This window comes from Mirounga leonina, unplaced genomic scaffold, assembly GCF_011800145.1.
Source record: "Mirounga leonina isolate KUSES-001 unplaced genomic scaffold, KU_Mleo_1.0 Mir_173, whole genome shotgun sequence".
Classification (NCBI taxonomy): Eukaryota; Metazoa; Chordata; class Mammalia; order Carnivora; family Phocidae; genus Mirounga; species Mirounga leonina.
In genome coordinates this window covers 54,826,145-54,839,653 of record NW_023270447.1, presented here as the reverse complement: position 1 = coordinate 54,839,653, position 13,509 = coordinate 54,826,145, and the positions used below count along the sequence as shown (strand labels likewise).

Sequence of the window (13,509 nt, the reverse complement as noted above, 5' to 3'; positions counted from 1 at the left end):
CGGATTTCAAGGGTAATGCTTTCTGCTGGGATCACCAACGGCACCTGTCACCTTTATTTCCACTTACCATGAAGCGCGGCTGTAGAGATTAGCAGTTCTGTGAATAGAATGCCTAGCCCATGAAAACATCCAGTCAATGATAGAGATCCTTCTTATAATTCGAAGGGGTCTAACAAGTGATGCCCTTGTTTCCCACGTCCTAGCTGTAAACCATTGGAGAGATAAGACAAAAAAGAAAAGCGTATTAAATCCTAAGGTCACCTTTATTACGGATTACGTCCCGGATGGATTTCCTGAACACAATGGGCTTCCTGACACAGAACCCCACACTTTGACAGACTGACAGCCCCTGTCACAGGTGCTGTGGACGCACCACAGGCCTCCCCATATGAGAGCGGAGCCTGCTCCCATCGTATAGAGCCCGAAACAGAAAGTGCGCTTCCAGCTGGCATCTGGCTGCCAGAAGGGAGGAGGCAGGCAGCGGCTGAGGCTCCCGAGCCCGTTGCCCTTACTGAAGCCTGTTCCAAGTGGTCCCTGCAGTCCTCCCTCAGAGAGGAGGAGGTAAGGGGGGACTGAGAGGCCTAGACTGCTACTCCGGGGTCTCCCTCCACATGGACGCTAACACTGGGAGTGGGAAATGAGTAACCCCTTGCTGGGAACAGCCCTCTGTACTGCACTCTTCATTTATTTGCTCACTTCCTCACCGGGCCGTGGGGTCCTTGAAGCTGAGGATCCACCAGCACTAGCATGGGGCCTGCCAGACAGGAACTGTCCCGAAAGGGGAGGAATGAATTAACTCTCATCTTCTAATGCCAGGATTTGATTAAAAGAGCCCCTTCCCAAGGCAGAGAAGGATGCCTTTTCTTATCTTACCAGTCTCCCAGTACCCAAAACCAAGCCTTTAGCGTGCTTTCCAAGCCCTGTCCTTTTCTGTACCGTGGCAGGTTAGACAGGGGGTGAGGGGTTGCCAGAGGACTCGGGAAATGTTTTCCCCAGGCTGCATTGTTCCTCCCACCCTGCCCAGGCCGACCCCTGGCTGTGAGCAGGTGACGGAACCTGTGAGTGCTGTGTGGGTGGGGCAGCCCGCAGCCCTGGGCTGGCTGCCCCGTTAGTGACGGATGCTAACGCCTACTGTACCACCTCGGTGAGAATCACTGAGAGCAGCCTTACGAAGTCACTTTGGGAAATGGGAAGTGCTTTGTGGAAACTGGGAAGTACAGTGGAATCTGTGGGAATGTGCTAGAGGAAATTCATGGCAGTGAAGTAGTAAAGGATGACCCAGACTCCCCCAGGCTGACGGAGGAGGACGGCGGTGCCTCTGTACATGTTCGCTGGTGGTACCCCAGATGTCCGCTTGTGCCGTAAAATTGTAAGGTGTGTCCCAATGGGGGCTAGAGTCCCACATTATAATATAATATTTACCACATAATAATATTTACATTATAGTTACTAAATTCTAGGAATGCACTATACACATCAAATCTATTATCTCAATTCTTTACAATAACTCACCGAAAGAAAATTGTCCCCCTTTGTAGGAGAAACTGAGATTTATCAAGATCAAATTACTTGTCCAAGGTCACACAGCTAGTGAGTGCCAGAGCCAGCCCACAGTCGGGGCTCATAAACTCCACACTGTATTGTCACTCTTGCGGGGCGTCGAGGTTAGGGTAAGCCTGCAGAGATGGGGAGTTTGGAGAGACAACAAATCTTTTATCAAGATCATTTGTAAAGTCACCTGCCTCTGGGTCACCCTTACTGAGAGAGAGAGGAGTAGCGTCCCCACTTCTAGCTCTTTTGGAGCTCCAGAGCAAGATCAGTGCCAGCCTAGAAGTGCCAGTCTTGTCTTCAGAGATTCTGGATGAATGAAGCGAGTAGGATCCTGATGGTCTGAGGCACGGGATTCTCTAGGGTGCTGCCTTCAGCTTTGGAAGCCCTGGGCTCTAGGCCACTAGTTTAATGGGGTTAACAAACCAGCAAAGGCTGGCTCTCTGCCGGGGCTAGAAGTGGATCAGTTTTGAGAAATGTTTTAGTGCAACCATGTGCCTGACACCTGTAGTCACTCGGGATTTCATAAATGTATGAGGATACTTGAAAAGTGCAAATACCAGGACGAGCAGTTGGATATCCAATGTAGGGAGATCCCTTTTCTGCCATTTTTACCTACACCCACTTCTACAGATTTCCTGGACAGGGGACTAAGAGAACAAGAGACTTAAGGTTCCAAGTAAAGGAGAAAAACTAAGCAAGAGTTAGGTTTGGTGAATGATCGAAGTGCTGCTCTTTCCCTTTGGGACTTGTTATTGCTCTGTGGCTGTGATCTGTGGCAGTAATTCTCCCTGGATGAGGCTTGGGGAAATGGTTTTGGTTCTGTCATAGACTCTCCAGTGCCAACTTCTTTTCCTAGCAGGTCTGTCCCCAGCCCATGCCCTCCCCCAGCTCTGGCTTCCCAGAACATTGGGTGTCAAGGTCATTACTATCCACTGCGCATTTATTGGGTGTCAAGCAGGCACTAAGCTCTTGACCTTCATCATCTTATTTGTCCTCACAGCAGAGGAGGGCTATCATAAGGCCACCATTCCCTGACCCCACCACACACCTGTCTCACCGCCAGTCTCACCTCAGCTCTGTTTCCTTCCTGGCCCTTTTAACCCTTAATTAAAAGGGGTATTAGTCTCCCCTTCTCAGTGTTCCAGTCCCAGCGATATAGCCCTGGAATAGCACACATCTTGGGGCATTGTGATAATTGGTCCTTATGTGTACCATTCTTGCATTCGACTCATGTTTATTGGGTACCTCCTGTGTGTTGTCTGTTGTCCCCACTGGACTTGGAAATCCTTTAGGGCAAGAGACCACTCCTTGTTCATGCTTGTTGTGCATTCCCAGCACACAGCACTGTGCCTGGTTCATAGTAGATCCTCGGGAAATGTTCGCTAAGAGAAGGCCTCTAGGTGGTGTCTAGTCGTAGAACAGTCTTCTTTCAGTCCTTCCAACCAACCCCAGACACTGGGGAATAGGAAACCTGTCCCTTAGTTCTTAGCTTAATAGGGAAACACAGCTATGATTCTGGATGCTTAACTCTTGTTGATCCCCCTAAGTGGAGGAATCTAAGCTGCAGTTAGTCCCAAAGAGTCATTAAGGCCCACATCATTCATTATGTTTTGTGGGTATATTCATTTATTCTTTCCGTAGGTGTTGAGCATTCTGCAGGTACCAGGCTCTATGATGGGAGCTAGAGCCGCAAAGATGAATAACACACACACACACACACACACACACCCCATGACCACAAGGAGATCAGTCAACTAGATGATTAGCAGACTAGATAGAAAGATGGTGAATCAAGGTCCAAACGGGTTAAGTAAGTACCATGGGTGCAGTTCACTGAGAGCCCTACAAGGGGGATTTTTAGGAGGAGGTAAGATCAGGGAAAGCTGCCTAGAGAAGATGACATTGGAGCTGGGCCTTAAAGGAGAATAGGATCAGGGCCTGAGAAAGTAGGTGGCAAAATTTTCCCCACAAGCAAAGACATAGAAGTAGGAGGGTATGTTTTGGGGCAGCACAAATGTCATTCAGATAATTAATTTGTCTAGTAATTGGCAGGGGTGAGACAGGTGTAACTCTTACTACGATGAACATATCACTACAACGGTCTTTTTTCCTTCTCCCTACCCCTCCCTTCTCATGCCTAAAAAATAGTTCTGCTGGGTTATAACCTGAAAGACTTTGTTCTTTAAAGGATGGGGTAGGAGAGGCTTATGTAGAGTGATGCTCTGTCCAAGCAGTCACATGAGACTCTCGGTCCTTCAGCCCCCACTCCCCGAGGACGGGCCATGTAAAGGTCCCTTTGCATGTCAGCCCTGTGCTGGGAAAGAGCTTACAGAGGCCACCCCTGAGTTGCTGGAAGGGGTAGACATTGCAGATAGGCTGACTCGCTCCATCAGCAGGAGGAGACCAATGGGCCAGATTCATCACTCACATCATTTTATCTGTGGAGTCAACATCTATTTTTCAGTGTGGAACCCATAAAGGGACCCGGCATTTCTGTCCTGGAGAGGGAAAGAGTGCCAAGGGTGAGGGGTCTGCTCAGCCTTCGTTCCTCTTTGCTAGATCCACCACCAGACCCATTCTCAGATGCAAGGTCAGCTTCACTGCCTGAGGTTAGTTCTTGGGATGACGAGGGTCCAGTTTAACACGTACACTTTCTTCTGTACACATGTATGTGCACAGTACACACGCATACACACACTCGCTCACCCCTGTAGTCTTAGCAGGCCTTGTAAATTGGTTATATGAATTAAATAAAACTCGCAACTGAAAAATGCTCAGGCATATAGGTCCCTTCCTGTCTAACATTGTCAGATGTGCTCTGAAATGACTGTTTTCATCATCTATTCTGAGCCATAACTGCCCCAGAAATAGCTTTAGCAGGAAAGTGCTTTTGTTAGACTAGCTGTAAATTATATTTCAAATGTCTGATGTTGTTTTCTTAAAAAATAAATAAATAAGTAAATGAAAGTCTAAAATTAATGACTGCTGGGGTTTGCTTTGCTTATGTGTACTGCTACAGATTTGGCTTCTTGCAGATGGAATTTCAGATCTGTTTACACTTCTGTGTTAGCTTTTTGGGGGAAAAAAAGCAGTTGAGAGATCTGGGAGGACAAATTTACAAAGTCGAACTTATTATAACCATCCGTGAGGCTCGCTTCTCTCTCCCCCTGCCCTCTCCCTCCCTCCTTTACCCCCTGCCCTCATTTTGTTGATTGTGGCTTTATCTGGTCCTCCTCAAAGTTAGATGGCAACTGCCTCTTGCAGATGTTATGACAAGGTCACAGATCCAGTTTCACAAGCAGATGTTCATGAAGCCCCATTTCACCGGCACTTTGTCTTGCGAGAGCAGACCTTGTGAGAGCAGATTGGAACAACACAAAGGATGGGACATAAAAAATCTTGCAGAGAACCTGATCACTTTAATGTGTTGGAGACGAAGGGCTTGGGGGTGGGGAGGGGTGGCAAGGAGAGAATCTGCAGAGCAGAAATTCGTGGAGGGTTTTTTTTTTTTTTTTTTTTTGGTTTATTCAAAGATTATTATGTGTTGGATACAGTAAATCATCTATACACCCACATGCAGGAGGTAAATCTTCAGAACTCCATGCGTGGGTAGTTCTGCATTTAACAGCCGCCATACAGTAGCTATTTTGTTCTGCACTTAGAGACCCTTATCTGTGCATTTGTTTTAAGTTATCGGCAACTCTCCTTTTGTTCCTCTATTACTGTTCTCCTGATTCTCACTACTATTACAAGAGTAGCTAAGAATCTGAACTACTGAGTTATTTAAACTGACACCACGAGTTAGAATGATAGACGAGGGGCTGCCATCTCAGTGGTTGACTCAGCCTCTACTTGGAGGGTGTTGCTATAATGGATTTAGCTCCTCTTGCCTTTTCTTAGGTCTCATATGCCCGTCCGAGCTCTGCCTCAATCAGGGATGCTAACCTCTACGTTAGCGGCCTTCCCAAAACGATGACCCAGAAGGAACTGGAGCAGCTTTTCTCGCAATATGGCCGTATCATCACCTCTCGAATCCTGGTTGATCAAGTCACAGGTTAAGTGTTTCTTTGTCATTTCTTTCCTTGTGTCTCAATGCCACAGCTAGAGCCCTGTGACCCATAGGAGCAGAGAGATAATGGTTATTTAGGGTAAAGGATGTGGGTCATGCGTACACAGATTTTTGACTTAGGAGAAAGACTTCTTATCATTCAAATGCCCACATTTAAAATGGGCTGTCTTAGGAGGTAGATCTCCATCATGGGAACTGTTCCAGCAGCAGCTAAACTACTTGGCAGGGCTGTAAAGAGGATTCAGGCATCAGGTTGTGAGTGGGACTGAATGACCTTCAAAGTCTCTTTCAACCCTCAACCAAGTAACATTACTTCTGTATGTGAAAAGAACCTGTATTAGAGCTCGGCTCCAATGATAGCATGATAGAGCTAGAGGGAACCTCATGCTGCCTCAGTTCACACATGAGAAAAGAGAGGTCCAAAGTGGGGGATCTGACTTCTGCCCAGCTAGTTAGTAGCAGTGCAGGGACATGAAGCCAGGGCCTGGTACTGTGGTACTTTGTCCATCATAAAGAAAGGCAACCACCACCTCTCAGTAAGAAATGTAAGCCACCCTGGGTTGCATTTTTAATGACAAAATGTTTTCACCTACTCCACATTTGATCCCAATTTAAAACACCCCCCGAGAGCAGTTTAGCGTGTGTTTATCATTCAACTCATGTGACAAACCCTTACTGAAGCCAGCTCTGCCCCCAGCCACCGCAGAGGGACCCTGCCGGGGATGAAGGAGGCATAGGCCTGCCCTTGCAGGACTCCAGTGTGATGTGCACCTTCGGGGGCTGTCCCATGTCCCCATGTGCTGTGCCCAGCCAGGATTGTTGTGAGGGCTCCGTCAAGGAGGTGATGTTTGAGCAGGGTTTTGGAGGATGACTCGCAGTTATCTGGCACAAAGGAGGGATAGAGAATTCTAGGTGGGTATGACGTATCCTGTAGAATAGGTGGAGAGGACATATCGTAAGGCATGGATTCGAGGAAGAACACAACCAGTTCCAGGAATGTGTGGCAGATCAAGTATGGCTGGCCTGAGGCTCCACGGGGGACTTGGGGTCACATCATCAGGGGCATTAAATGCCATGCTAATAAGTCTGACTCCATCTCTATGCAACATGGAGCCACGGAAGGGTTTTGTGTGTGTGTGTGGTGGAGGGGGTTGTTACTCTGTGTGTGGAGTGGGGGGCAATGAGGAACAGGTACCATGCACAGGGTAAATTGAAAAGTTAGGAAAAATGTATAAAGGATGTTTTTAAAGGGTATCATGTGGTCAGAGTTCGCTTGTCAAATAGATTATGTAGTCACTAGGTGTGGAGGGCGCATTGTAGGACTAGAAACTGGACAGTGGGTGATGGGTTACAGCAACTAGAGGGAGACAAGGACTGAGCGGGCCGGTTTTAGAGGCTGGAATGGATGTGAGAGGTGCCTGTGTTCTGTGGGTGGGAGTCACCTGTCCAGGCCATGATAGCAGAAACATAGGCAGATGCATTTTGATGGGTGAGAGAGATGCAGGGAGCCAGGCTCAGCCTTGGCCCCACCAATGGGCTGACTCCCCACAGAATATCCCTGGGGCCCTGCCCATCTCTTCCCAGAGATGTTTAACCAGTTTGGTTTGTTCACTCTTTATGAAGGCTCTTTCTCTTTCCCTAGGAGTGTCCAGAGGGGTGGGATTCATCCGGTTTGACAAGAGAATCGAGGCGGAAGAAGCCATCAAAGGGCTGAATGGCCAGAAGCCCAGCGGTGCTACGGAACCGATTACTGTGAAGTTTGCCAACAACCCCAGCCAAAAGTCCAGCCAGGCCCTGTTGTCCCAGCTCTACCAGTCCCCCAACCGGCGCTACCCTGGCCCACTTCACCACCAGGCCCAGAGGTTCAGGTAGGCACACCCACGGGGGAAAGGGCCCTGCTACACGAGTGCAGAGCTGGGCGAGGGCCAGGGAAACCCACAGCCCTGAAAGATGGGGCAAGTGTTAAGAACCTCCGCCCCCAGGAGTCACTGTGTGAACCTCCCCACCTGGCCTCAGTTTCCACTGCTGTACCATGAAATGGTTGGACCAGATGCTCTTCCAAGCCCCCTTTCAACTTACCGCTGTGACTGTGGTTAAACTTCAGATTCTTGGATTAAAACAAAATTCCTACATTTAACCAAACCAGAAGATTCCAACGGGAGTTCATCACAAATAAGTGACCACATTCAACAGCTTAGACTTAAGGCTGAGGGAGTGGCTTCCAATAAAGTCAAAGAAAAGTGTAGGCCAGGAGGCAGATCCTTGTCAGGGAGAGTGGTTTGGCCTGTGCTCCTTTTTTCTGCAGGAAACTCTGTAGCATAGGTATTCCCTTGTGTGTTAACTTCACTCTGACTGTTAAGTCAGCAGATTCTGGGAAGACAAGAAGAAAGATTTTCCTAAGTCTTATTAACGTTTCCTTCAGGCACCCAACCCTCCCAGTGCAATGGGGCACTTCCCTTCTCCTGGGACATTTCTGAAAGGCAGGTTTCACTTCATGAGGGCAGTCCAAACTTGACTGCCTTTATTGTACAAGAGATAAGAACATTCTTGACCTACCCATAATAATTCTAAATAATTCTTTGATTCCACCCATGTCCCAACTGCTCTTTAATGAAAAGGTTTTTGTTTTTGTTTTTTTTTCCCTCATTTTCAAACATCACATGGAAAGATAGTAGGCCCTCCATCTGGCCATGAGGAGGAGGAAAATCAGCCTCAGTAGCGTCCTCCCATGTCCTGGGAATTTGAAAGGGTTAATGATTTCATGAAGAGTCCAAGTCATCTAATTTTTATTTTGTGTGAGAGCACATGCAGTATTTATGTAAAAAGCCTTTCCAGCAGGTTTCTAATGGTGGAAACTATGGTTACTACTGCCCCATGGTGTGAATAGCTTGTCCCCAAGTAAAATACTGAACATGAGGGAGATTATAACATAATGGCAATTTGCTAGGAGGAGCTTTCAGGTTGTAAATAGTAAGCTAATTGTAAAAAATCTTAACCCCTAAACTCCTCCTTCCCCCCAAAAATGTGTGTGGTAAGATTTAGTTAATGTAGCTAGACTAAGAGAAAAGATCCATTCTGATATGCATTGTGCATGCACGTGTATTCCTTTCATTCACAAGTTTAATTGCAATAAAAGGTGAATTGTAATAAAAGGTGAATGACTTAAGAAGCTGCCCCCTTTTAACAGCTTCACACACAATATAAAATGAAATCCACACAAATGTTCTGAGAGGAGCGGGGAGTGGGATTAATTCAGACCTTGAAAGAAAGGGAGCTTCATTAGACACTTGCTTTAAACTCTAGCATTGACCTGAACATGAATTACTCATAGTTGGAGGCAGAAAAGGGGGAAACTACCAGTGGATAGACTCCTAAGCATTGGGGAAAGTTGTTGAGCTTTTCTTCTTTGAAAATGGAGCATTCTTATTAATAGTTCCATTGAGCGATCTTGCCATCTGTGAGGCATTAACCCAGAGACCCTCCTTCTCTTTGCAGGCTGGACAATTTGCTTAATATGGCCTATGGCGTAAAGAGGTAATTAAAACTCCACAGATTGCCAGATGTCCGTGTTGGCACAGACTGGGGCTAGAAATTTTTTTTTTTTAATTCACTAACTTTACTTTTTTTTTTTTTTAATTCTTCTTTTTTCCTCCACCAGCATGTCAGATTCTTAATTTTAATTTCAGACCTCAGTTGGTTTTGTTTCTTTTAGGGCACACAAAGTGTGTTTGTGTGTTTCACTTTTTCTTTTATTTGCAGGTGGGCTTCTCCTATGGTTCAGGTGCCACAGCTACCAAGCCCTTGATAATCTGGTTCTCTGGACAGCTCCCCTAAGGGAGAAGGCTCCTACTCTTTCCAGCTGATTTTGCAAACTTGCACAGCAACTGTTTTGCATTAGCAATGCCAAGATTCAGTTAAGAGGGCAGATTCCAGCAAATCAAAATTAGAACATTTTGCTAATCATGGTTGACAATCTTATGATTGTCAGTGGAAAAATTAGATTTTGGACTACCAGCCCTGGCCACAGCATGAATAAACGTGTGGATGACCTGCTGACTCCCACCCCCACCTCAGTGTGCATTTCAGGGCACAGCCTGAGAACGAAGTGTATCTGTGTGCACCTCAACCAGGAGTTTCTTTTGTTACAGGTTTTAACAGTTCCTATAAATTCTCCCTTGGTTATACATGTATTATGTTTTAAACTTGCGGTTTCTTTCATGTAAAGCCTTTCTGTGGGGTTGGGGGCTCAAATAGAATCAAGGTTTGTGGGGCTCTCTGAATGCAGTCACAAGAGTGATCCAGACCTAGCCTGAAAGCTGAATCTCGGGAAGTTGAGTGCGTTATGTCACTGTGTCCATGAGAGTCCCATATGTGCTTTTGATAAGCTCCACTGAGCTGCTCGGGACATAGCATCTTCATCATCCTGCTCAGTAGAGCTGCACACTTTAATTCCCCTTCGTACAGTCAGGCAAAGAGATGTGGTCTCTAATAGTCCCAGTCACACTCCCAGTGCTCTCACCACTTGGCCACGCATGGTAAGTACCCCGACTCTGGAAACCGGCACACAGTGGAGGGAGTAGTTGGCCTGCCGGCTTCGCTGGCCAGTCTCAAGCCTGGCGCCAGTGACGATAACTGGGAATTACTTCCACGTGTCAGCACACTGCTTGCCTCTTCCCACTCCCGCTTTTACATTTTTCCCACCTCTGGCCTCTGCCCCCGTCTACCTTCAGGGAGGCGGCACCAAGTATGGACCAAGTGTGGAGTGATGCTTATGCGTGCTGAGGCCAGAGAAGGCACAGCTGCAGCCTCGCTAGTCAGTAAGAGCATCTCTTCTCCTATTAGACCCAGCTTTGGGGCCGGACTCCGTCCTATCGAAGCGCTCCAGGTAGCCATTACCAACCAGAGTGGAGACTCTGCTTGAAACCTCTTTGCTGGCTCCTGACTTTGGCCTTAAAATAAATACCTCGCTGTTCTCTACCTTTAAACTGGAAGGAATCAGTTCACTCAGTTGGAGGAGAGAAGGTTGAGAAGACAGTCTTCAGAAATAATGCAAATAAATCGTAGACATGGATTTGCCCTCCTAAGATACCTTACCATGATGTTTATTCGTTTTGTCTTGTTACTTGTTTTTAAGCAAGAGAGAAGATCAACTTAGTGAATAATGCCAAAATAGTACCTGTTGAGTTGTTATGTTTAGCATATCTTCAGCAGCCATTTGATTATCTAAATTCTAGATGCAGAACTGTTCTTTCCTAGGACTTTCAAATCTCCAAGAATATTTGCTTATTTTTTAAAACGCCCTAGGGGCACCTGGGCGGCTCAGTTAAGCGTCTGACTCTTGATTTTGGCTCAGGTCATGATCTCAGGGTTGTGAAATCGAGCCCCACACATCGGGCTACGCTCTGGGCATGGAGCCTCCTTAGGAGTCTCTCTGTACCTCTGCCCCTCCCCCCCTCTAAAAACCAGAAACCAAACCAAAACAATAACAAAAAGTCCTAGATCACACTTTATCCCATTCTCTCTCCAGTTTTTTCTTCCTCTCCTCCTCCCTTTCTTCAGAAATAAAACACCAAACCTAACCACATGAAAACCAAGACACTAGTCAATGGGTAGGGCCCAAATGCCTGTCTATGTTTGGTATAAAACAAAATGTTAACAAATATTTTTCTGCTGTAGGCACTGGTAACCTAATCCGATGCATCCATTATGAATCACACATGGATATATTTTATCAGGCAGTGAATAGCATTTGAAGGGTTGTTTTTCCTTTCAAGATAACATGAAAACCGAGATTTCAAAGCCTACTACAAAAGTAGTTGTAATAGGGCAAATAACAGTTTTCAGCTTTTCTAATTTAAGACATATAAATGCACAAACCACTTGAAATCTCATTCCTGTGATGCTTAGAAATGAATTCCAGATAATATAGCATCAAGGAGTGATACGTCTTTATTATTATTGCTTGGGAGTTTGGGGGGAACTCCTTTGAATAGATGCTAAATGAAACATGAGCCACCCATCTGATTAATAACAAGGTATATCTGTTCATTCTCATGTGTCTCTCTTCTCAAAATATCAAGAGATCTTTGACAACCATAAGTCAGGGGACTGCAAAGATGGTAGACGTGAGCACTCCTAGGGCCATCCTCTAATCTGCCTTAAAAAATAAATAAAATTTCCCAAGCATTGATATCCACCAATGTTATTCACTTATGCAATCAATAAGTATTTATTGAGTATTTCCTCTGTGTTACTGTGTCTGTGATATTCCCATATGTGCCCCACTGAATAAAAAATAACTAGAGCAACAGGATAAATGAAATAGAGCCCCTCCTCCCAAGAGCTTCTTGTCTGTTGTGGGGGGAGGGAGGCTAAGGGTCAGGGTGGAGGACCCTATGACCACATACCATGGTAGAAGTATGATAGAGCCCTGCTCTGGGAGTTCCTTATGGTTATTAGGAATTGACCTAGCCTTTCTCTTGGCATATCCGGACCTTAGCCAGTGTAGCCATTCCATTCAGAAAAAAATGCCACAGACATTACTTTTTGCATTTTGGTTTTTAAACCCTGAAGACTCTCCTGCAAACACTCACTCAGCCCTCTGCCCCATGTCTGTGTCTGTGCATCTGTGTGTTATCCGTGGTCAGACTGATGTCTGGACCAGTCCCCCCTTCTGCCTGTCCCCCCAGGTTCTCCCCAATCACCATCGACGGGATGACAAGCCTTGTGGGAATGAACATCCCTGGTCACACGGGAACAGGCTGGTGCATCTTTGTCTACAACCTGTCCCCTGATTCCGACGAGAGTGTCCTCTGGCAGCTCTTTGGCCCCTTCGGCGCAGTGAACAACGTCAAGGTCATCCGCGACTTCAACACCAACAAGTGCAAGGGATTCGGCTTTGTCACCATGACCAACTATGACGAGGCGGCCATGGCCATTGCCAGCCTCAACGGGTACCGCCTAGGAGACCGAGTGTTGCAAGTTTCCTTTAAAACCAACAAAGCCCACAAGTCCTGAATTTCCCATCCTTACTTATTAAAATATATATATAAATATATACGAACAAAACACACGTGCGCACACACACACACACACTCACACATAGACGCACACGCAAAAGAGAGAGAAACAAACTTTTCGAGGCTTATATTCAACCATGGACTTTATAAGCCAGTGTTGCCTAAGTATTAAAACATTGGATTATCCTGAGGTGTACCAGGAAAGGATTTTATAATGCTTAGAAAAAAAGAAAAAAAATACAAAAAAATACCTTTGATGCATTGAATGTTCTTTCATAGCTGTCGTTGTTGAATATAATATACATAGATAGCGATGTGCAGGGATTTTAACCCAGCCAGCTAACTTTACTACCTTCCTTGAAGGTGGGTCTTTTTAAGATGACCATTCGCTCATTTGAAGAAGAAAAACAAAAAACAAAAAAAAAATAATAAAAATAAAACAATTTTTACAAAGTAATGGGATTCAAAGAAAGAAAAAAAAAGATTTTTCTTTTTTGTCAAAAAAGTTGATCCAATCAGATTGGTAAAAAAAAAACCCCACACAAATTAAAGAGGAATAATAAAAATTGCAAAAATGAAAAAAAAAAAACTTTTACAAATTTTTTTATTTTTCCTTTTTTCTTTTATATCATGTGAACTAAAAACAGTCTTCTGTTAGGGGATGGGGGCAAGGGGGATACCTGATGACATTAACAATTTAATAACATTAACATTGTTGCCAAAGAGGTGGTCTCTTTGCTGAAAATGGGTTTCAAGAAAAATCTATTTTTATAAAATATAAAGAATTTTTACAAGAGAATCTGGATTTGAGAAAAAAATATTTTGACTGGCTAATTTAGGGGAAATTGACAACTTTGTCGCGTTCATACT

The 13,509-nt window shown here is 45.4% G+C and overlaps 1 protein-coding gene across 1 annotated transcript in view; it reads left to right on the top strand.

Annotated features, from left to right (window-relative positions):
- ELAVL4 (ELAV like RNA binding protein 4) overlaps positions 1-13,009 on the top strand; it is an 86,473-nt gene extending 73,464 nt beyond the window's left edge. The window contains exons 4-7 of the mRNA XM_035018599.1: positions 5,452-5,605; positions 7,263-7,488; positions 9,116-9,154; positions 12,310-13,009. Coding sequence (XP_034874490.1) covers positions 5,452-5,605; positions 7,263-7,488; positions 9,116-9,154; positions 12,310-12,637 — 747 coding nt within the window. The 3' untranslated portion in view covers positions 12,638-13,009. The remainder of the gene's footprint in view (positions 1-5,451; positions 5,606-7,262; positions 7,489-9,115; positions 9,155-12,309) is intronic.
- Positions 13,010-13,509: the final 500 nt, after the last annotated feature.